The sequence below is a fragment of the Notechis scutatus genome, chromosome 3 (genome assembly GCF_049901735.1).
Source record: "Notechis scutatus isolate UNSWTSFEM ecotype Mainland chromosome 3, rNotScu1.2, whole genome shotgun sequence".
Taxonomy (NCBI): domain Eukaryota; kingdom Metazoa; phylum Chordata; class Lepidosauria; order Squamata; family Elapidae; genus Notechis; species Notechis scutatus.
This window is the reverse complement of record NC_142011.1, coordinates 101,113,628-101,138,172: the sequence shown is the minus strand read 5'-3', so window position 1 is coordinate 101,138,172 and position 24,545 is coordinate 101,113,628. Positions and strand designations below refer to the sequence as shown.

Sequence of the window (24,545 nt, the reverse complement as noted above, 5' to 3'; positions counted from 1 at the left end):
TACAAAAATCAAAGCTTTAAGTTTGAAATAACAGCTTTCATGGGCAGTTGTTAATATTGAAACTATTTAATTATTAAAAACTGATCCAATACAGACGACTTAAATCTGCAATCACTTTATTACCTGACATTTGATATCTGACAAATGAATATATAAGACAACTTATAATAAGAAACATGGTACAGGCAGTCCCTTGACTTATGACCACAACTGAGCCCAAAATTTCTGTTGCTAAGCCGAACAGTTGTTAAGTGAGTTCTGCCCCATTTTATCACCATTCTTGCCACAGCTGTTAAGTGAATCACTGCAGTTGTTAATAGAATAGAACAGAACAGAACAGAACAGAACAGAATAGAATAGAACAGAATAGAATACTTTATTGGCCAAGTGTGATTGGACACACAAGGAATTTGTCTTGGTGTAGTTACTAACATGGTGGTTAAATGAATCTGGCTTCTCCACTGACTTTGTTTGTCATAAGGTCACAAAAGAAGATCACATGACCCTGGGACCCGGCAATTAATACAGGACGATATTCAAAATGGTTGAAAGCCAATATCTAAAATTGCATTTTTTCCCCTTGAGATGCTCATAACCCAACAGTTCCCCTTACAAACCTCTGGCCCAACTCTTTGCACAGTTCTCAGTTTCTTTGCAAGAGGCAGATCGACCATTTCCTCAGGAATCTGTTCTGAGTTTTCAACAGTATTCTCCTCTTCTTCCTCTCGTGCTCGTTTGGGAAGAGATGAACTGGGAGTAGCTGAAACTGAAAGAGAATGTTTTCCTTTAGTCAAACACATTACATTAAAGGTCTAAGAAAAAGAAAAACAAACAGTAGCTATGGAGTTCTTCTTTTGATGGACAACTTGGTTGCTTAAAATCACCACTTCTAAAACACTGAAAATACTTGCTTAATTTTAAATTACATTGTCAACATTTATATTATATCAAGGTTGACTCATCCTGCCAAGGCTGGTAAAATAAGAACCCAGGTTGTTGTGGGCAATATGCTGACTCTGTAAACTGCTTAGAGAAGGCTGTAAAAGCACTGCAAAGCGGTTTACAAGTCTAAGTGCTATTGCTATCATGCAATCTTTCCTAATCTGGGTACAGTCTAGATAGGTTTCAACTCCCAGCCAAAGTAAGGTTTTCCCCTCCCCTGGATACTTGAGAACTGAATCTAGACGACTGAAGGCAGAAAATGGATGTGGTGAATTCCAGAAACCGAACCTGTGCCAAACACTGCCGTTGAGGTAGAAGGTCTTTCCATCTGGGAGCTCTGCACCACCTCCATGATGGCCGGGGATGGTTCTTGAGCCGTCGGTTCGATTGGAGGATGACTCTGTTGGGTAGGCTGAACAAAAGCCGTGGCCTGAGTCTGCTGCTGAACTGTCAAGATGGGCTGGGAAAGAGATGTCTGCACATTGGGGCTCGTGGAACGCACGGATCCACTTGTGCTTCCAAAGACTGGAACGTGTTCAACTGGTCCTTCTGACTGCATTGCTGAAACGAAGTTAGGACACTGGTCACTTTCATGCATCATTTTAATGTTTAAGGTGAGGGCTGGAATCTTGGCTCAGAATGAGGGGGAAAAAAATCTAGAAGTTATGTCATTTCATTTCCTCAAAAAGAAAAACAACAGTGATGTCGCTAATAGGGTCAAATTAATCTACCTTTCAGTTTCTATCTCCAGGTAAGTGTTATACTGGAATATTATCTATATTAACATAGCATGACATTTAAATATTGAGACAAGCATCTCTTACAATAGTAAGATTTATGATTAAATACACAACAAAAAGGACTAGATATTTTAGCTGTTGTCACTGTGAAATGCATGCTATTTTCACCAAGAAAAAACAGAACAATCTAGAATTAACAGATATTGGTCTTTCTAATAAGTTGTTATCCTTTCCATCATTAAAATGAGTTCAGATTACAGCCCACCAACTAATGTTTTTGTCAAGTTCCATTTCTCATCTTTTCACACTTTTAAAATGGTTTTTAAGTAGATTTTTGCAACAATGCTATTTTACACAATACTATCACAGAGATCTTCAGACTTTTTAATGAGAAGATTCAGGCTGCATAAAATCCTTGAATTAGGGACATCCCGAGTATTATGATGGGGGATGTTATAACCTTTCACTCATTTGTGGCTTTTTCAATCTCAAGCTGGATATACATTTTCTTCCTTTAAGCAATTAAGGGGCTTTATATAGTGCTGTATACCAGCTATTGGGCCAACCTTTTGACTTTGATCCAGTTTTCTAGAGGTTCAAAAAACTTATAGTTTTTTAATAAACTATTAAACTATTTTTGTAAACTTTACAACTAGTAAGCATTTGTTTATTATGCCTTTACATTGGGAGCCTCAGTTTTAACACAGACTCAATCCACCAGACAGGATCTGATCTAACCCAATCTATCTGGACTCTCGGAGCCACAGATAGGAAAAATTACCTTCTTGAGTTTCTACTTGTGTTGTTGGCATAACGGTGGCCGTTGGAGTAGTTGTAGGATTGGTGACTGTAGCAGGGGTAACCATTGGACGGATGCTAGCCCTTGGGGTGGGCTTGTTCCCAGGTATGGCAGCAGCTGTCACTTTGCTTGGGGTAGACACAACAGGAGTTGGCTTGATGTTGGCTGTTGGTGGATCTGAGGTACTAGCACTAAAAATAATCCAAAATGATATGTTGGTGGATATTTTAAGCAGGTAATCATGAATACAATGTAGTTTCTCTTTAGTAAAGGAAAAATTAATCATCAATCAACCAAAAAATAAAATAAAAATCTAGACTTCATTTTTTTCTTTCTGTGTAATGTAGAAGTCTTCCCTCAAAGGGAAAATGCCCCAGCCCCTTGACAGTTCTGGGTATCTTTTTATATATCTTTCTCAGCTCAAGATCCTTATGAAGGCAAGCTGACCATAATTTTTCATGGCATAGGTGTTGTAGGGGATGGCGGGAATCAGGGAGAGGAGCAAAAAAACTCAAACTGTAGGCTTGATTGCATGGTTGATCCCTGTGGATACCCCTACTTTATGATATTTCAATTCTCATCAATTCAGATGTGTAGATTTGTCTACACGTCTTATAACTTAAAGGTTCATTATTTCTGCTATGGAATGTGCCCTTTCCAAAGGAAAAAGGTTTGGAAATATCCATTTGGTGGTCTTTATTATTTTCAGTATTATTAGAAACTTAGCAATTTTCATTCTTATGAAAGATGAAAACTAAAGAAGACAGGAGACAAAATGAGCTATGCTTTGCTTCTAAGTTAACTTTAAGACGGTTCAAAAATTGTAACAGAAAAAAAAATTAAGAACTCACATTCCTCGGTCACCTGCAGCTTGAGTTGATTTAAGAGTGATCTGTCTTTGTTGTTCTGGAGCCTAATGATAAGAATTATTAGTTTAAGCCAGAGGAGGCAATATATCCACTTAAGTTATTCATTAATATATTTGAATACTGCTACTTATTATTAAAATCTTGATGTAGCTTACAATCAATACAAATTCCAGGATAGGATGATATGAACTGCGGTGGCACAATGGTTAAAATGCAGTACTGCAGGCTACTTCTACTGACTGCCGGTTGCTTGCAATTTGGCAGTTTGAATCTCACTAGGCTCAAAGTTGACTCAGCTTTCCATCCTTCTGAGGTAGGTAAAATGAGGAGCCAGATTGTTGGGGGCAATATGTTGACTCTGTAAACCGCTTCGAGAGGGCTGCAAAAGTACTGTGAAGCGGTATAAAAGTCTAAGTGCTATTGCTATTTACCCTGAGCCTTTACTGCAACCTCATCAGGTCAGCAGTTGGTAAATGTATGGTGTTATGTCCACATATATCCTCAAGATGGATAAAGCATAGGCCCCTGCGTAACAGTTTTAGTCATCCAGGACAGAACTGATGATTTCGCCATCTTAAACTATTCTCGGTTGCCTTGGGATAGCAGTCTAGGAAAAAAGACCCCAAAGCAATCTACTAATAAAGGAGAATATCTTTAGCTCGGGGTTGAGATGAGGGGTCTTTAATGCGCTTTGAGCTTGGTTGTTTTCTTGCAGACATTTCATTACCCAAGCTAGGTAACATCATCAGTCCTAGTTTAGGCAATCTCTTTCCTTAAACTTATCAAGAGGATGAAAGGCAAAGAAAACAAAAAAACTGTCCAATCTGTTCAGCACAAAACATCTACCTTGTTAGTAGATTCTGGAGGCTCATCTCGCTGTTCGTGATGTCTCTCTTGTTGCTCTCTGAGTTCTCGCTCTAGACGACAAATTCGGCCTTCGTATTGTGATTTAAGCGCACTCATCCGAACTTCTAACTCTGTCTTTTGCTCCTCCAGTGTGCTGCTCTTTTGCTTCCATTCCTCGTTTTCTTTAGTCAGCTGATCTTTTACCCCTGAATTGAAGAAGAGAAAAACCAATCACTTCATGATGATAGTGCTTACCAAAGCATGTGTGTGTGTGTGTGTGTGCGTGTGTGTAGTACTCTTAGCCAAAATATGAACTGGACAGTTTTATAAATGTTATACAAATTTCCTTCTTGGAAGAAGGAAAGAATTATATGCCTCATTACTTGTTGTCCAAGGAATGCACAGAAGCATCCCCCAACACCATAGTGCAAATGAGTTGATTTTCCTATACTCTATAGCAGAGGTCTCCAACCTTGGCAACTTTAAGACTTGTGGACTTCAACTCCCAGAATTCTCCAGCCAGCTCTGCTGGCTGGAGAATTCTGGGAGTTGAAGTCCACAAGTCTTAAAGTTGCCAAGGTTGGAGACCTCTGCTCTATAGAACAAGCTCTATGTAGGGAAGCTTGGTTCTGTCCGGCACCCTAGTCCTCTCCTAAGCCATATGCTTGATTAAGATGTGGGGTGGGATCGGTTGTCACTGCTTTGAGGGTGCTATTTAATTGCTTGCTCTGGGATTTTCTTGCTCCAGAAAGAAAGTCCCTGATATGCTCTTTCCCTGTACCAGATAGGAACCGCTGGGCTATCATTTTGGAGAAGCACCTGGCTGCAACTTCTGCCTCTTTCCTCCTATTCCCCTGTCTCCCCCATGCTGGTACCATTTCTTTGGGTCTGAAAGGGGGAGTAGTAGTGATCCTGTTGTCCCAGCCACTGGAATTTTTTGTTTTGTTTGTTTCTCTGATTTGGAAAGGCCTTCTATTACAAGGCAAAAAGGAGGAGGAGGCCTCCTTCTTTGTGGTGGTCCAGCACTAGCTTCTAAGAATTCTGTTTCATCTTGCAGAAATTTTCTTCTTTCCTCCTTTTTTTGTAAGGACGGAGTCCAGATTCTAAAGCTGGCCATGTCTGTTTCTCTCCTCTGAGCAAACTAAGCATGAGCAATGAAGTGAGCATGCATTTCCTACCAAGGGAAAAAGGAAGTTCTTGGCCTTGTCTTATCAACAGAAAAGAGAGCTAATCTTATAGTATTGGCTCCACTCATGTGACTATTTATTATTTATTAGTTAGTTTGTTTATTGGACTTATATGGCTTCACATAATAATTCCAGGTGGCTCACAACAATCCATAAATCTCTCCTTTCTCTAGTTCTCCTTCCTTCTCTATTCTTATTAAACCTCTTCCAAGGGAATAGCAACTATGATCAATTCTAGCATTAGGAGTGACCTGATAAAGACTCTTTTGTGATAGTCCATATGCTACTTCGGTTCAACAATCATTTGAAAAGCCAACAGTAATTCCCAAAAGCTAATTTAAATCAAAATCAGATGGTGAATCTTCTACAAACTCACTTATTTAAAATGGCATTTCTACTAGCATTTAAAACACTTAAAGCTAATTCACCTGCCAGCTGTGCAATCCTCTGCTTGGCAGCCAGAAGTGTCTTTTTAGTTTTCTCCTCTTTTTCAGTAACTTGCTGTCTGAGTTGTTCTTCCTGTGCTGTTTTTTCCTGTAGATCTTGACGAAGGCGGGAAAGCTCTGATTGCAGCTGGGATACTTGCTCCTGAAGATTCTTTACTTCAGTGTCCTTCTCTCCTAGAGTCTATGGAAATCCAGGCATGGAAACATTAGGCCCCTGCAAATTTCCATAGCTGATCGATTGGTGTAATGCTAGGAATTCTTCACAGAAATATAAGAACCTTAAAGCGTCCTATAGCTTGCTGTTTGATTGGGCTTCTATTATTATTTTTTCTTACTGTATGAGATCTATGAATGGATTCTATAAAGCATTTATCTGTCATATAATTTCCTCAAAGGACTTCGGGTGTCCAGAGGGAAATTCTTATTTTATTCTCAAAACCACTATTTGTGGAGCCTTAAGCTTTAGAGGCTTAAACGTGACTCAGTTTTCGAGTGACAATACTCCACTTCTGTTTTGCTAGTAAGTGCATCAGAGCCGCACAGATACTCCCCTTGAAAGTTCTTCTTACCTTCTGTAGAATTTCAATCTGCCCTTCTAAAGCTTTTATTTTGACCTCCGCTTGGTTTAGAGCCTCTTTCATCTCCTGATGTTCTTTGTCTGAAATATGCTGTTCTGGCTGTTCCGCAAGAGCCTGTGTGGAAGTCTCAGCAACCACCTGCAATTTTAGACCACCCATAATAATGTTTGCACAACGGTATCCAGCCTTATGGCTGCTACAGCACATCATACAGAACTCCTACACCCTGGCCTGTCTTCTGAACTAAAGCTGTGGAGATGAAATTCAACGTTGCAGGCGTATGCAGAATAACAAGAAAGCTTCAACTGCATTGGAGGTTTTTATTTTATTTTGCAGCTAGAGGCTAATATTTTTAATTGCTTTGGATAGTAAGATGGGGCATATAAATTTAATAATTAAATAGCTAAATACATAGTTCTTCCCCTAATATTTGGGATGTGGGAGACAGACACATACACATAAATATACACCTACGTACATATATTTTACTCGTTTTCTGAGAAAAAAAAACATACTGATGGTTTTCAACAAAATTACAGCACCTGCTTAAAAGAGACAGTGATGGCTGCATGAAACCCATTTAGCCATTATAGAAGATCATTGAGCATTTCAGGCCCTTCATATAGACTGGTTATTTCAGAAGATGGATAAGTGTTTGTGAGTTGAGGAAAAGGAAGCTTTGTGAGGCTATAGCCTAAGGTAGCCAGCACAATCAGATCCCTGTTACAGAAAAAAATTGGGAAAGAGGAAACATGTCTAAAGCAAAAAAAGTGGCTTCTCTTAAAAATCATGAAAAGGATGTTGAGGAAATCAAAAAAGTATCATCAATGTTCAGTGTTGAACACCTCTTAAGATTTTCTCTTCCAGGGTAATTACCAGGAAGCATGAAGACTAGACAGAAGTATGACCACTGGTACTCATCAGTCTACATAAATCTGAAAACTATTTGGTGCTTCTAAGCTATGCTGGTCAATTTTCACAGACCATGAATGGCAAAAATCTTACCTTATCATGCTGTGCTTTCAGGTCTTCATACTGAGTCTTGTAGCGACGTCCAATTTTCTTGACTTGAGTTATTGTCTTGACTTTCTCTTGGATGTCTACTACTTTCATTTCCAAGTCCTTTTGAAGGGTTTCCTTTTCTGTTTTTGTTTTTGTCAGATCTTCCCGGAGGCTCTGGACCAGATTCTGATTTGTTGTCAGTGATGCATTTGTTCTTAAAATGAATTGGAAAAAAAATTACATACAAACAAACACAATATACAACTGCTGTACTTTTTAAAAAAAAAAATTGAGCAATTTAAATCAATATTTGGTTTCAAAGATCCAGTTTAAAAGTTTAAAAGAAATGTTAAACTTTCAGATAACATTTATCAGGCAGATAAAAATCTAATACCTGCAAGAAATATCATTTACCTGAAAACAAGAGCAGGTAGAATCACAAAATATAAAAAACAATATAAAGTCAAGAAGCTAAAGTGTTTTGGGACTTCAGAATTCAAACAGGGAAACACCTGCCACATAGCACCCCAGATTTTTATCGCAAGAAAGAAAAAAAAGTTAGTGGTTAATGGTTGTGACAGATGAGAAATAACTGGAGAAAATCACAAAATGAAAAGACCTATGAATAGAATTAAAACAACAATGGTAAAAGAAAGCAAACAAGGTAGGCTCCTTAGGTGCAATCCCTAAAACATCTGGAGCACCATTCAAACACCATTGGCTTTACAAAATTGCCACCAGTCAATTTTGCAAAAGGTAGCTTTACTTGGAGCAACTTACATCCTGTGAGGTTACTTTTAATACCAGCAACAACATCTGCCTACCCCAGGGCCTTGAGAAGAACTCAACAAGTGCATAAAATGCCAACCAAAGGAGCAAACTGTTTTGGTCAGAGTTTAGGAAATTTGTGATTTTGCTCAGACAGCAAAGTCCTTTTCTGGGCCTCTTCTCCTGACTCCAAACTTACTATCTTACTTCTGAAAAGTGAGTGATGAGGTAGTGGGTCAGGAAAACTATAAAGAATACAGCGACAGTTTTCAATGCAAATGCTATTTAATCTGTCAAGAAAACTCTGGATCCAAGTCTCCGTATGCCTCATCTAGGGAGCTGGGCAAAGATTTTTCTCATCCTGTCATTTGAAATAATTTAATTGGAAATGGAGGGGAGTGAAATGAGGATGTAAAGCATTTGTTCTACTACAAAGGCTTGTCAGCTACTATCATATTGTTCAGTTTTATCCACATTGCAGGAAGGAAGAAATGATCAAGCATGGAATATCTAGAAAGCAAGATGCAGTGCATTTCAGAAAAGAAAATGCAATACAAGGGTATCACTTAGGCAAGTGGAACAAGGACATCTAATTCCTTGCAAGTAAAAGTTGAACAAACATATATTGATTAAAATGTTCTGTGAACATGTTTTGAGCTCATATAAAGGAATACAATATATTAGTTTTCAGAAAAAATCTCATTGTACCCCAGTGGTTTTTTTTTAGCTCATAAGATATTTTTTTTACCAATCACCTTGCAATTTCTGCTTTAAGTCTGCCTATTTCTTCGCTAAGCTGCTGAATGCGTTTGTTGTTCACTTCCTTCTCTGAAACAAGCTTCCGATATTCTTCAACATCTGCATCTTTTTGCTGGCTCAGTAAATGCTGGAAGAGAACATTAAACAATCTTAAACTTAAGGCAGATAGTTTTAATTTAGTACTTTTGTGCATTTCAGAAAGTGAAAGAATGTAAAAGTGATGTGGATCAAAATGACCAGATGCAAAGGGTTTCTTCTAGACCAGCAGCCTCCAACCAAGGGACCGGTTCTGTAGAGAGAGATTTTTCTGCAGACTGGAGGCAGCATGGTTTCGTGTGCTGCCTGCATCCTGCGGATGGGACTTGGCTTGTTTGCGCAGACCAGTTGCTGGCATGCCGTGGACTGGTGCCGGTCCACGGACCAGGGGTGGGGGAGTCCTGTTCTAGATACTATGAACTAAAGCTATAAATAGACATTCAGAGACTCTGGGTACAAATTTGTTACGTAAGAAGGTTTATCTACCCTTCCATCCTTCTGCGGTGGGTAAAATGAGGACCAAGATTGTTGGGGCAATATGCTGACTCTGTAAACTGCTTAGAGAGGGCTGTAAAGCACTGTGAAGTGGTATATAAGTCTAAGTGCTATTACAATTGATATACATTTTGTATAAGATATGTATACTTTTTTGCTTACAGAATTAAAAGGGATTAATGTCTTCCCCAGGGAGATTTATTGTTGTATGATTTATAACAAACTCTTTGTAACAGAAAAACTAATGCATTATACAACATTTACATTTTAAAAATAGGCCATCCTCAATAAAAGATACCACTGCTTGGACAAAGGCTGCAAAGGTGCTGGAGAAAAGGACACCATTCGTATCACACACATACACACAGAACTACTTCCTCGCCACTTATAACTGATACTTTAGAAGAAAAAGTTTTATGACATCTTAAAGACTAACAATTCTTTATAGCTTTAGTTTTAGGGGAACTGTACCCATGGACATTTTTATTTTCTCAAATAATCTTCACCCATGAAACTTCTCACATTATCGACCTCATACCTTAAATTGCTTTCTTTCTTAATTTTATTCTTTTCCACATAGCATCTATGTATCATAGATATAGACTCACAACCTTCGACAGTAACTATTAACTTTCTTTTTTTACTTTTGTTCTCTTGGTCTTCCTATGTTTTCAACCATTGTAAGAAAGCAACAGTTTTTAATTGTATAGAAACATTGTGCATACTCTAGAATCGTGATAGCGAACCTATGGCATGCGTGCCGCAAGTGGCACGCAGAGCCATTTGTGCTGGCACGTGAGCCACAGGCAAACTTACTTTACTGTGCATGCGTGGGCCTCACAGCTGATTTTTTTCGGTTGGTTTGAGGCCTTTTTCAGCCTCCCAGAGCCTTGGAAAAAGCCTCTGCAAGGCTTTTCAGGCCGAATTATAGGCCCGTTTTGTCACTGGAAGTGACGAAACGGGCCTATAATTCGCCTGAAAAGCCTTGCAGAGGCTTTTTCCAAGGCTCTGGGAGGCCGAAAAGGCCTCAAACCAGCTGTGAGGTACAGGGGATGGCAGGGGGGATTGCACGCGAATGTGCAGGGGGTGTGGGGAGGGGGCATTCTGAGTGCTGGCACGCATGTGCCTGCGCACTGGCGCGTGCCATATTTTTAGCACAGGAGCCCAAAAAGGTTAGCCACCACTACTCTAGAATCTAAAACGAGCTCACTTGAGTCCGGGCTTTCCAGCGTTTGACATCCTCTTCCAGCAGCTTTTTCTCTGCTTGAAGCATCCCACTTTTCTCACTGAGCTCAGCATTGGATTCTTGCAGAGGCAAGATATCAGCTTCCAGCTTACGCACCTGAAATCACCATTGGGGAAAATTACTTGGAGCATTGTTTCCCCATACAGTCAAAATACAACATTTCTTTTTGTTTGAGGAAATAAATAGCTTGTTGCTTTATATCTTTTAATATTTCACCCATTGGCAATATACGGTTTTAACTGTAGATAGATATAAATTTTAAAGGAGTTTTTATATTTTTCAACTTTCCACAAGTCAATAATCAGATCTTGTTCATTCTGCAAAATTTAGGAGAACAAACAGTTTTTTAAAAATAACTATCAATAGTGCAATATTCTTTTGGAGTTCTGTATTGAATGAAAATCACAGATTTATAACTGTATATGCAAAGGACTGATTTAGAGAATTTGTCTTAGAGGTTTCAAGGACAAATTTAAAATTCATACTAACTTTTGCTTGCATTTGCTGAAGTTCTTGTTCCAATTTTTCTTTCTCCTCTCGTAATATCTTATTCGTTTCGATCAAAACATTCATGGTCTCTGTCTTCTTCATTAATTCTTCATGTTGAGCAATTGTTTTTGCAGTCACCTACAATACAATGCATCATTCAAATCCAAATATATACACAAATTCCTAACTTGCTTTCCATTTTTACTGTTTTTTGCCTCGAGAAATGACTACTTATAAATGCCACAAAATATTTATACCATACTGTATGTAAAATATGTAAGAACTCGCAAACTGAGGTCATACATGAAATATAATTTCAAATTTAATAATTATTCCACACATACAACAAATCATCTTCGAAGAGAACTTGGTCTCAATTATAAACCTTCTTAGACAAATCTCATGATTTTTTCAGAGAACCATTAATTTAGTTTTACATGTTTGCATATCTGGCATTCTTTTATGTACCAAAAGTAGCATTTCTCAAAACAAGTCAATGGTATTGCCTAGATCAGGGGTGTCCAACCTTGGCAACTTTAAGACTTGTGGACTTCAACTCCCAGAATTCCTCAGCCAGCAAAGCTGGCTGAGGAATTCTGGGAGTTGAAGTCCACAAGTCTTAAAGTTGCCAAGGTTGGACACCCCTGGCCTAGATATTATTAAAGCGATATTTCTTGAAAATATGTGTGGTCCCACAACAAGTTGTAATACTTGTTGGCTGGCTCAGAACCATCATTAAAAAAAAAAAAAGATAAGAAGGAATGTGTGGATACATACTTGTACTTTCTCCCTCTCTGCATTCAGACTTTGCTGCAGCTCATGCAGCTCTCTTTCTAAATGTTCCACCTGCTGGCGGTAGCGTAAGCTCTCTACTTGTGCAACCTCAAATCGAGTTTCCGCAATCTCCTTTTCTCTGCGAATAAACCTGTCATAGGAAAAAAAAAATATCCTAGTTCAGTTGAGCTCTCCAAAATAGTCTTGATGGAGGGGTTTTTTTGGTCCACAAATCTAAACATTTAGATATTTCAATTTAAAATAAAAAAATAATAAAATTTAAATATACACCTCTAAAAGGAGAACAGGTGTGTCATTCACCAAAACTGGGATTCAATTTTGGCACCATTGCACTCTAGATCTGAATATGGCATCATTATTTTGGAATGAAACATGAATGACTGAATTGTGCTCCCAGTCCTGGGCAGCTTGCATCAGTGGGTATATGAACAAGAGACACTCAAACCTCAAATAAAATATGAACTAGATTTGGAGTGGGAATTTAGATTCATCTCTCAATCACAGTTCCCTATGATCACACAGTAGTTAAATAGGGTAGAGAATGTAGAGGGTAGAAATTCAAGACAAAGAAAGTGCAGAAAATCATGGTTCAAAGATATTTTCACGTTCAATGTCCCACACATTGCGTGCAAAGTGAGCTGCAAAATATGGGTATGGTATGAATATGGTACCATGCAAGCATTAATCAAAACTGTATTAGCTAAACACATTGAACTCCACAATACCTGATAATTTCTACCATTTGCTCTTGTGATTTTTCTTCTTCACTGAGAGACACATTCAGGGCTCCTGACCCACTTTCCTTCATTGAAGCCACCATCTTGTTGCTTAGAGTTTCCAGCTGTTCATGCAATAATTGGCTTTGTTTCTCTAGGTCTTCACAGCGAGATGCAAGCTTAGAGGCTTCATCCTAGGAGAGAAGACCAAAACTGATCACCCCAGAAGCTTAAACAAATAAACCTGAATTCAAAAGCTAGGCACAGTCATAAAACCTGCCATAGATTGCTAGAATAAGGAAGGGGAAAAACAACAACCCTGTTAGTGATTGGGGATAAACCCCTAGCAGAGTATGCAGCAGCAGTCAAGCCAGGCAGCTAAATGAGAGAGGAAGGGTTTTAGAGTATACACACACTGAACACAAACACTGTTTGTAGTTTAAATAGTTTTTAATCCATATAGAGTTTAAGCATTGTCAATCAGTCCGTATGTCATCCACAATATATCCATTCAGTAAGACTCACTAACTCAGTCCAGATAATAGTCCTTACTATATCTTTATCAGCCGATAAAGATATCTTCTCCTCCTCCGATGCCTTTCTCCAGAGGATAACGCTGGATATTCAGTAGAACGATCAAACAGTAGACAGTCGCAGTAAAACAGTAGTAAACAGTTGTATCCAGCAGTAAACAGCAAACGGCAAACAGTAAAACAGTAGGCAATAGGCAGCAGTAAGTAGCAAGCTTTCTCCTGCTTCCTCTTATTGCAGTTTCTAACCGCACCCTTAATTGGCTAATTACATGCATTGTGGTGCTTAAAGCTACAAACACTTAAACTATGATACCTTAGTTTATATATTTATCCACCCAAACCTTGTTGGGTATCAATGTTATACCTAACAAACCCTTTACCTTTAATGCTCTTTCTCGCTCTTCCCATGAAGCTCTGCTCTCTCGCAATGTGGATTCTGCTTTTTGGGCTGCTTCCTCTAATTGCTGCTTTATTGTGGAATTCTTTGCAACTTGCTCCTTGACAGCTTGTAAAGCTTCAACGTCAGAAGAATGAAGCATCAGCTCCCGTTCATATTTACTTTGAGCTTCAGCAGCTATCTTTGCCTATAAGAAGCCAGAATTATCACTGTTTCAGAGTTTGTAACAAATTCAAATTCAATGATTTAGTTTCCTTATGGTTGTTTCGCTAAATAAGAGCTTTATACTTGCTAGCTAAGTGAAATACAAATATGTCTATGCAGAAAAATCAAACAAAATCACCATTAGTTATAGGTTCACCATGAATGTTCTATTTTTTTTTAAATTCTTTAACAAAGACAAACAAATAAAACCTTCTTTCTTTTGATATAAATGTTACATTAGAAGAAAATATTGAGGTTTAATATTATTTAAGAAAAGGATGCAGAGAACAAATGATACCAAAACAGAAATAATATATAGGTGGACACTCCCAGAAACTTAATATATAAGTTGCATTCCAGGGGTGGGATTCAACCAGTGTTACTACTGGTTCGGTGACATTTTGCATGTGCATGCCTGCTTTGTGCACGCACGCGCCAGACGCGCACTGAGTGTGTGTGTGTAAAGAACCTGAAGCTGTGCCGCCCAGACAGCTGAAAAGCGCTGCCTGTGGGTGTGCAGCATTTGAAAAGCCACTTTTTTCCTGCTTTTTCAACCTCAGCTGTGCCGCGCAAATCAGCTTAGGTTGAAAAAGCAGGAAATAAAGGACAGGTAAGAGCCCAGGCGGGCAGGTGGGCCAAACAGCAGCAAACAAAGAAACGGTTCGGTGTCTGCTGCTCTTCAGAGCTACCGGTTCTATAGAGCCAGGCAGAACTGGTAGCATCCCACCCCTGTTGCACTCCAATGTTCTATGCATGCATATTATTTCACTGTTGACTTATGTATATGAAAACATAATGGGTGGCCAAAAAAAACCCTCTATTGATTTATTAAAAATCTGTTGGTGGAACTAAAAGCTGATGTATTAAATCTCTTTCAGAGTTTCAAGGGGGGAAAAATCATTCCAAGTCACAGAACAGCAACAATACCAGAGCATTTAATTTTGAAGCGTCTTCTGCGAGACAGAAAAATTAGTGTTAGCATGCCTTCTTCATAATTGGTGTACACTTATTACTGACATGCAAAAGCTACTCCAATCCAATTTACCCAATTTAATTAATCCTTAATTCAACTGCAAAGGTCAGCCAAACATTTGAGAACCATACCTGCTCTTGGCAGTCCCGTTTAGCTTGTTGTTCGTTGCTGAGCGCCGTGTTTGCTCTCTGGAGAGCTTCCTGAAGTTCAGACTTCATATTGGAGAGGTTTCTCTTTAACTCAGAAAGCTACAAAGAAAGCATCAAGGATCAAAGAATTTTCATTTCTTTTAAAAAAAGGTTTACCTAAAAGAATAGTGCAGACCTAGGTTTTAAAATAACAATGATTAAAAATGTCCTGGACTTGCCTAACTTAAGGTCAAGTATTTGTAGCACTTTAGACAATGAAACTCCTTACCAAAGAAATATCCTTAATACATTTCTGCTTCCAGATATTCCCAGAAATATTTTAATGCAGTTATAGAGGAATCTAAGGACTTTTAATACACTACCTGCCTCCAAACTGTTAGGGTAGAAGTGAATCAAGATACATTTATGTTTATCACATCTTTTTTTTTTTTTTTGGGGGGTTTGTCTTAAAATGATCTTGTGCACCTTGCAGATGGAGGGGATTCAACTGAATCATAGCTTTGGGATGAGGCAGGGTCAGACAACCTAAGCTTTTCCATATCTGCAACCAACCATTTGCTATTCTTCGGCATACTTCAATTTGGTCTATCTCATACCAGATTTCTGATCTGTGAAAAATCAAACTCCAGGAGAAGCAGAGAGATGACAAATGAAATCCAATACTAGATATTCTCAGCAGACGTAGAAATACAAATTTTCCTATAAATCCTTAGACCTTTGAACACATAGTGACTGAAGCCACCACTGACTGAATCTAGATATCTAAATCTTTTTGTGCAGCCTTTCTCTGCTGCCACACATTTTAATAAGTAAATTAAAATTATATGTTTTAATTATGGATAATCTGCAAAGCAAAAGAGAGATAGAAACAGCGACTAGCTTTTAAAATTTTATTATTTTGGATGTTCTTTTACCAAGCTACTTAACCCTTAACCAGCTATATACAATGCCAGACATAATCAAACAGCCAGATGCAAAGTCTTTGATCCCCAAAGATAGAGATAGAGATACAAAGATATTCATTCTACCAAGAGAAACAGAGATAAAGAGATGGGCAGAGAAAATTTCAGAAAAAGAACATAATATGAATGAATCATATCAGATGATGCAGATGTATGAATCCGGTATTTTAACCCTGCAATTCCATGTCTACAATTCCTGTATTCAGGAATTTGCATTCTAATTGCTAATATATTTATATTCAAGTAATGCCATTCAGCTGAAGCTGAATTAAGTCTTTCTCTTCTCTCTAAATTTCCATAACTTCAAAAATTTCCCAGCTGAAATTGCACTGACAGTAAAACGGCCAAAATTTACTTCCCTCACTCTTCTGACAGAAAACTTCCCTGATTAGAGTTTCCCATCAATGAAGAGAATCAGTTGCATCTTGTGACATGCTTTTTAAAGAAATTGTTTTGGAGAAATCTTTGAAATTGTTAAAAATTTGAAAATTAGTTCAATTAGTTAAATGAGCAACATTTAACTTGATTTTCAGTTCTTCAGCAAATTCCTCAGACGATCATAATACAGGATGTGCAGGATGACAAATAAAAGCAGAGCAACTTTCCAGCATCTAAAAGAGCATGGACACAATCAACCAGCCCTTGAGCTAGCTATGTGGCAAACTTTGAAGCAAAGGGTGTTCCAAAATGTTTCAACAAGAAGAAAAAAATGACAACCCAAAACAGGCACACTTAAGAAATTCTTATATGTTGTCCCTACGCTACTTCTCTTTTCCAGTTATGTACAATAACAAGAAAGTCTGATGTAGAAAAGTATCATGTTAGTTATACCTGCTGTTCCATGTTTTCTATGGCTTTACGTTTTTCATCCTGAAGTTCCTGTTTTTCTTTCTCAGCCTCCATTAGTTTCTTCTCTAGCTGGGAATGATACTCTGAGGACTCTTTCAAGCGGGTCTCAACAGTGGCCCGCACCTCTTCAGTCACCTACACAGTTAAGATGGATTCAAGATAAGAGAATATATAAGAGACATGCATTGATGCAATTATATTTCAGGTTTCTTCAGCATGCAAAGTTTAATTTATGTTTCTTAAAGATAAGTCTATGGCTCCAAACTGACTTAGCAGGTAGTCTTCTCATAGTCCGAGGAATATTTTTCCAAATACAAAACAAGTCTGAAAAACATTCATGAATAGCATGCTTATGCTTTAAGAGTTCCAAAGACAAGCAAAATACCTATATAAATAAAACATTTGGAAAAAGGCCATGCCATCAAAACATTACCTATGTCCTCTTTTATCCCATTTTGAAAATATACTGTTTCAGATGATTCATCTGACTCAATCAACGAAAAATAGAAAGAGGAATGTAAAGGTTGGGCATATTACAGCATCTGATGAAGTCAGGAATGCCTTATGAAAGCTTATACCTTTTATTTTTGCTTAGTTGGAAAAGGTACTACCAGTCTCATGATTTCTTGCCACCATAGGTTCTCTACTATAGGTTTGCATACTATAGGTTCGCATACTATAGGTTCGCATACTATAGCGGGCATTCAGAGAGCATATGTATCTTACAAGGGATTACATCCAATGAAGCTAAATCAGTTTACAGGACATAAAGCAATTTTTGCACAAAACATTCGCTTCTTACTTGTCTGTTCATTGCTATCAAGGTGGCTTACTACATTCTGAAAAGCAATGTTGAAAAGAACCTAACAGAATAATTAACCAGTCAAAAGTTTAGAGCAAAACAATTCATTTAGTCCAGAGCCTTAAAAAGGAAGTATTCTGCTGTAGCAAAAAGATAAATACAGATCATTTTGGAAACACACTTTGAAGTCAAACTGACTATCTTTCTTTACCATCTGTTGTTTTCAAATGAAATAAGAAAGGACAAAGTTGAACAAAACGTGTCTTAATGAAAAAAAATATGTTTTTGATGTATCAATTTTTTTACAGTATGGATGGGCAAATCCAGCTTCCCCTAATGTTTGCTTTGTATTTTTCAAAGCCCTTTTGATCATTTTGACTGATACTTTAAGGTGATAAAATACATGTGAACTACAGTTCAAGACTAAAGTAGGCTTAATCCATTAAATAAAGAAACCCTATGCATCTTCAAACCAAGGGGGGGGAAACAGCTAAAAATGCCAGCCCAATCCATATGTAGGATGTTTCACCAGCTACTTTACATTAACCAACTTCTGAAAGACTTGATCATTCCCTTCTTCCTTCTGCCAAATTAAGTACAGTCCTGGTCCCCAAAGATTGGCTAGTTCTAGCTCAAAGCTCAAAGCTCCAGAAAGAACAAGCTGTCTGAATTTCATCTAAAAGCAAATGGGCATTCAGTATCACTGAAACAAAATATAGAGGATACGATCAGGAAGTCTTTCATTAGATGGCAATCTGGCTACAACATTCTGTTCAGAAATACCTTCTAAGCATATCAGAATAACTTCACAAGGATTGAACCAACCCTGGTCATAGCCATTCAACCCCAGATTTGTCGTAGATCAGATGTAGGGGAGAAAAAAGTTATTGTGGTCAGTCAGGAAAGAGGGTGAAGGGCCAAGTGATCCTTAAAAGGAATACTTTTGTCTTGCTACATGAATTTTGCTGATGAGAAAATTCTCATGTGGAATTTCATCATGAAAACAAAATTCCATAATTGAATTATATTTAGTGGATAATATTAGAAACATTACCTGCTTTTCTTTGTTAAGGGATTCTTCAAGGCTCACAACCATAGTTCGGTACTGCTCCACATTACTTGTGGCAGTCTTCAGCCTCTCCTTCAAATCATTAACTTGGTCATCAGATTGCCTCAATCGACTTACAAGATCATCCACATCCTCTCCAATACTAGACTGACCTAAAAATTTGGAAGCAATTATTAAATAGGGATTTATTATCTGAATCAATAAGCACATTTATAGTAGATTTTCTTATCGTACATACTCTTTTCTCAAGTGTTTAATAACTTTTATTCACAAAGGCTTTTTAACACAAAAGAAGAAAGACTACTATCAACAAAGAATGTTATGAAATGTAAGTGCTTGTGAAGCTGGCAAACAGATAAAATCAGCTGTAGCAGTTTCATCCATCCAGAAACTGATTTGCAGTTTGTAAACTAATATAACAATCCTTCCACAACCCAGGAAAAAGGGGAATGCAATGCCCTGCCTATTGCAATATCATTAACTTCCACAAAACGGTATACAGTTACACCCCGCCAATTATCATTTTGGGCCAATGTTAAAATAAATTAAATTTGAATTGCATCATTTAGAAGATGTACTTTAAAAGCCCTCACAAAACAGCACCATGCAAAACTTATATTCAGTTTCTTCAAAATATGTTTGGCACGTTGAATTCTACTCATCATGCTGAGGTTCCTCTTCCCTGGTTCTCACATTGGGTACAGGTTCTAGCTGGCAACACACCTCTTTTCCCCTTACCTTGGCCAGGAGCTCTCTGCAATGACTGAGAAGCTATTTGAGCTTCCATATTGTGGAGCTGCTGCTTTAATGCTGCTATCTCTTTTTGAGCATTCTTCAGCAGCTCTTTTGTGTTAGCATGAAGATTCACTTCAGCCTCACACTGTCTTTTAGCATCCAGGAGGTGAATCTGAGAAGGAATATCAAGTACTTTACTTCACATTTCAGCACCACATTTCCTTTACCCAGAAAACAGTTTAAATGCACTCTTTACCCAAATATCAAGATTGTTTTGGCTTTTTGTCTCAAAAATATACTAAAAAAAATAACATTTAAACTTACCATCTTTTCATTGCTAAATAAATATTAAAAACTATTTACTTTAAAATGTAAAGGTGTTGAGATTTTCTTAGCAATTGAAATCAATCATTCCCCATTCTGCTCACGTAGAAGGCTAATTTGTGTGATATAAAACACTGCATCCACTGATATAAAAGGAATACAAGTGTTCAAAATATCCAGAAAATATTATCTTGTCTCCCACCGGAATAGAAGAAAACCTAGGGCTAGAGAACACTGTTGTAAATCCCTGGCTTTCCTAAGGGAAGGGAACTGAAAGACAGGAGAAAAATATTATACTTCTCCAGCAGCACATGAAGGGCTGGAAATCAATAGAGATATACTAGTTCAGCTACAATGAATTCTTTTACAAGATGATCACAATATGCAACATCACAAGTACAATGCACATAATGAACCTTGGCATAATCCTGGCTACCTATGAAGTCGAATGACAAACTGAACAGAAGCAGAAGCAGGGGGGAAAAATGGCAGAGATGATCAAAATATCTACCACTTGTGGAGATCTATTAATATACTTCTATTCCCCCCCACAAAAAAAGTGGGATAATGTGAATTCCAAATGCAAATACAGTAATTTTAATTTTTTCTATTCTATAAATAGAACTCCTCCTGCTCATCCTCTCAGCAAGAGGGGATGGTGATGGAAAGAGGTTTTAAATGTGTTCACCTAAGTCTGCATCAAATTAAATTCATTGAACTAACATTTCTTTAAAATTATATTCCATTTCCATATAAGGAATCTTTTATAAGGATTTTGTTTTACCATTCTGTATAGTCTTAAGATACTAAACTGGTTCTCCAGAGCTTAAATAAATTTCCAAATAAGGATATAATATCTTGAATTACAAATGGCAAGATGTCTTCCTATTAAAAATGATTACTTAGGAAGTGTCATGTCCCTGTCGGAATCTGATTCTGAGGGGGAGGCCAAGCAGCTGACAGGGAGTGGGAGTGTGGCTCCGTTGACTGTGGAAGACACTGGGAAAGGGCAAAGTCTGGCTGGGCAGAGCAGGGGAGGTAGAGCAAGGCAGAGGGAATTTGGAGGAAGACCCAGGCCACTCCCTCTTCATCCTAGGGCACGCATGGAGGAACAGATAAGGGAGCACCGTAAGTTGCATGGCTTACGGGGGAGGAAAGGGCGCTGATTCCCTTCATTAGCTGCAGCTGGGAACACAGTGTTTAAAAAGGAAAGCTGTGTATAGCAACTTGTTGGAAGCAAATTGTGAATTATCTGTTATTGTCGAGGCTTATCTGGGTTCCTGGCATCTTCCCAACTGTGTGTGTTTTGTTGGCCTTACAAGTCTGCAATTCCTTATCCTGCCCTGTCAAATTAATTGCTGCAGTGTGGCTTGTGTGGATTTTTATTTACAGTTTGTATGTACTTTGTTTTCGGACTGAATTTCCTCCACTTAAAGACTGTTCTTGGGAGTGTTTTTTTTTTTCTCCAGCTGAAGGTAACCTGGACATTGGGGGCAAAGTTAGAGGTATTAAAGGGACTCTTCTTACTTATGTGACTGTGTTGCCTTTGTGCCATGCCCCGGGTCATCACAGAAAGTCATCTGAGCATCTAATTTCTTCAGTTTCTAATACTTACGTCCTGATTTTTGGAAAGTGTGTGTCTTTGCTCCACCTCATTTTCCAGTTTTTTCTTCTGCTGGGCTATTTCTCTTTCCAACTTCTCTATTTGATTATTGAGCCTCTGTCGAGTTTCTGTCTCTCCCTTTTCCAAAATTACCTGGTAAATAAAATACATTTTGCTATGCAGTCTTTCTGTCAAATCTTGCTCATATTTATTTACCAAATATAACCAATAACAGCATTACAGATCTGTAGCAGCTGGAACTTAATGATGCTTCAGAACGTTTTTGGTTTATATCGTTACATATTGTGGAGAAGTGTTTCCTCTATCTCAGCAACTTTAAAATGTGTGGCTTTAAACTTCTGGAGCTCTGGGATGTGAACTCCCAATGACTTAAATGTCGCCCAGGTTGAGAAACACTTTTTAAGGAGAATAAAGAGAGAAAAATCAATGCAATACAACTGAACATACCTGAATAGATTGCAGATTAGTAAGGAGCAGATTTTGTCCTCTATGTTCCGCTATTAAAGATTCTTTTTGCTGAGTCAAACGAATTTCAACCATTTTTAAAATATCTTTTTCTTTTTTCAAATTCTCTGCTCTCACCTTAGGAAGAGATATTTCAGTTTGCATTAATTAATTCAATTCACATAGTATTTTAAATCCAAATTCAATGTCAACATTTGAATACATCGTGTTAAAGTAAATTAATCAACTCATGATAAGTTTTGCTCTTTTTTTTCTAATTTTGGGGATATATGGCAAGAAGCAATTCTGTAGAAGAAAATAACACTCTGATTCTAGAATGGATATGGGCATCATATGAAATTACTATACTCCTTCCACTCAATACTTTGTCTCTTTTTTTAAAGAAACTTATCTTGTTTTCTCTCAATGTCAGACTTACAGAAACACCAGAAAGAGCTAAGTAGGAACAAACCGGGATGTATCAGCATATATCAGTATAAACAAGCTAGTATTCCAAAGAATGTCAGTTTCATGAAAGATCATGAGTTTATTTTATTATGCTAGTATACTTATCTCACATTCCTTCCAAATTCAATTTGGCTTATGTATTACCCTTACTTTTAAAACTATATATTGTTTACCCTTAAGCTATTTTGCAGAAAACCTGCAACCGTACAAATTACTTAAAATATTAAAATAGTTAGAATAATTAAAAGTGATCTGTTTTTAATGCATGTTCAAGAGTTATAAGGTTTATTTAAAGGTCTATTTAAAAGGAAAGAAAAAAGTTAAGGCTTTTGGCTCGGAAGAGTTCCCTCCACAACATTTGGGACAATTACAATGAACCCTTGAGAGTATCTGCAACAAGTACAAACAAACCTTATATGACAGCAATAAGCCTAAGCTTGTATATGTGTAAGTTGCTCGTTAAGATATCCTTAAGTCTTTTCATGGCTAAAAGATTTAGAACTGGGCCTCTTGGGCCGAATGTCTATTTATGCACTGCATCCTACTTATTGATCACAACAGCAACATCACTGCAAGCAAGCAAGCTGAGAGAGCACCAGGAATTCCACAGTTCCACCCTGAGCCACAGATATTAGTTGGATGGTTCATCCAATTAAGTCTGCTACAGAAAAACCGTATTTCAATCCTCAGAATCCTCCACAGCCAAAATAAAAAAATTCTGGAAGATCCCAAATTGGGATTAAGCTAAAAGAGGCTTATAAGAAGTCTTTGTCATTAAAAAATGAACAATACTGTAAAAAATAACCAGTAGCAATCACCTCTGCAACATTTAATTTTTCATTGGCTCCTCTTAATTCTTGAGTCATTGTGTTGATAATCTGTTCTTGCTTTTGAGTAGTTGTTGACAGCTTCTGAATTTTCTCATGTAGTGATGTGATCTCTCGCCGATATCCCTCTACGTTATCTTGCAACATCTCATAACTTCACCAGGAGGAAAACCAGAAAGGTTTTATTCCATTGAAATTGATGTAATGAAAGCAGAGAGGAAAATGAGAACAAAAAAGTCCTATTAAAATGTACAGGGAGCAAACAAGGGAAATAAAATTTTGGGAAGATTTTGAAGTAGTTATATTAGCATGAAGTGAAGAAATAAGTTACTTTGAGGTCACATGGGCAGCCTATAAATTTTATATAAGTAAATAAATAATAAATACCCCATTTTAATTATTTAAATATGTTATAATGGGGAATGTTTTCTATTCATGTTTCAACCATTCTAGTAGTAGCAGAGTACTTTTATTATTAAAATTATTAAATTATTTATAAAGTATATATAAAAGAAATAAATCCTTCTTCCATTTTTTCCCTTTCTGTAGAGGAACATCTACATGGGTTCAACCATGAACCCATTGCAGAATTTCCAGGTTCATTCAGATAACCCAAGGTTATCTTTTTTAAGTGGATAATCTGCCATGTACGCGCGCACGCGCACACACACACACAATCCCAACTTTGTTAAAATATTTTGAATGAGGGTCAATTTAATGTTTGAGAATACTTAAAGGTAGCCTGCCACTCTGAATTAAGAAATGACCTATTCAGACAGATACAAGCAATATCCTAAATTCTTGAACATTTTCCCCAGTATTAAGTAATTATTTCAGAATTATATCTGTGATATGGGAACCACCTACGGTAATTTGGTAATGTATGAAAACAAAAATCAAATAAAAGCAATTTGATAACTAAAGTGAAACAGACATTATCGAGAACTGCATTCTATTCTATAAATGAAAAATTTTCAGCTTTTCCCATTTCTACCCAAAAAGAACAAATTATTCTCTCCATGAGGGAAGACAGAAAATACACATTTATTCCCCATGAGTCTCGGCCTTTCACTCGGCACAGTGTATCCATATGTGTTAAACACAATCTCATGTTGAAAACAGTAGCTTGAAATTAATCATGATCACCAACACATAGGTTTAAGTATAGCCAAAAAGAAAATAGAGCGGGAAGGGAAAACAACAAAAACCAATCATATAGCATTCTCAGTTCCAAAATTTAGATGATGCTTTGGTGGGGCAGTGGTTAGTATTGCCCACAGCCTGGAGTTTGATTCTGATGGGGCTCATGGTTGACTCAGCCTTCCATCCTTCTGAGGTCGTCAAATTGAGGACCCAAATTGTTGGGGTCAATATGTTGACTCTGTAAGCCACTTAGAGAGCTGTAAAGCACTGTGAAGCGGTATATAAGTCTAAGTGCAACTGCTATTGCTAGTGCTATTGATGTTATGCTG

The 24,545-nt window shown here is 37.5% G+C and overlaps 1 protein-coding gene across 3 annotated transcripts in view; it reads right to left on the bottom strand.

Moving 5' to 3' along the window:
- Positions 1–24,545, bottom strand: part of TPR (translocated promoter region, nuclear basket protein) — a 59,878-nt gene that overhangs the window by 17,092 nt on the left and 18,241 nt on the right. For 2 of the 3 annotated variants that reach the window (XM_026669282.2, XM_026669283.2), the window contains exons 18-38: positions 23,065–23,227; positions 21,782–21,916; positions 21,326–21,466; positions 19,390–19,558; positions 18,637–18,803; positions 16,763–16,915; positions 14,952–15,068; positions 13,627–13,830; positions 12,723–12,907; positions 11,980–12,127; positions 11,203–11,340; positions 10,678–10,809; positions 8,933–9,063; positions 7,413–7,623; positions 6,399–6,545; positions 5,812–6,010; positions 4,197–4,402; positions 3,333–3,394; positions 2,464–2,672; positions 1,231–1,503; positions 618–766 (exon numbers count right to left, since the gene is read on the bottom strand). In XM_026669282.2, the coding sequence (XP_026525067.1) occupies positions 618–766; positions 1,231–1,503; positions 2,464–2,672; positions 3,333–3,394; positions 4,197–4,402; positions 5,812–6,010; positions 6,399–6,545; positions 7,413–7,623; positions 8,933–9,063; positions 10,678–10,809; positions 11,203–11,340; positions 11,980–12,127; positions 12,723–12,907; positions 13,627–13,830; positions 14,952–15,068; positions 16,763–16,915; positions 18,637–18,803; positions 19,390–19,558; positions 21,326–21,466; positions 21,782–21,916; positions 23,065–23,227 (3,439 nt within the window). The remainder of the gene's footprint in view (positions 1–617; positions 767–1,230; positions 1,504–2,463; positions 2,673–3,332; positions 3,395–4,196; positions 4,403–5,811; positions 6,011–6,398; positions 6,546–7,412; positions 7,624–8,932; positions 9,064–10,677; positions 10,810–11,202; positions 11,341–11,979; positions 12,128–12,722; positions 12,908–13,626; positions 13,831–14,951; positions 15,069–16,762; positions 16,916–18,636; positions 18,804–19,389; positions 19,559–21,325; positions 21,467–21,781; positions 21,917–23,064; positions 23,228–24,545) is intronic. The other variant, XM_087960842.1, reaches the window with a different exon arrangement.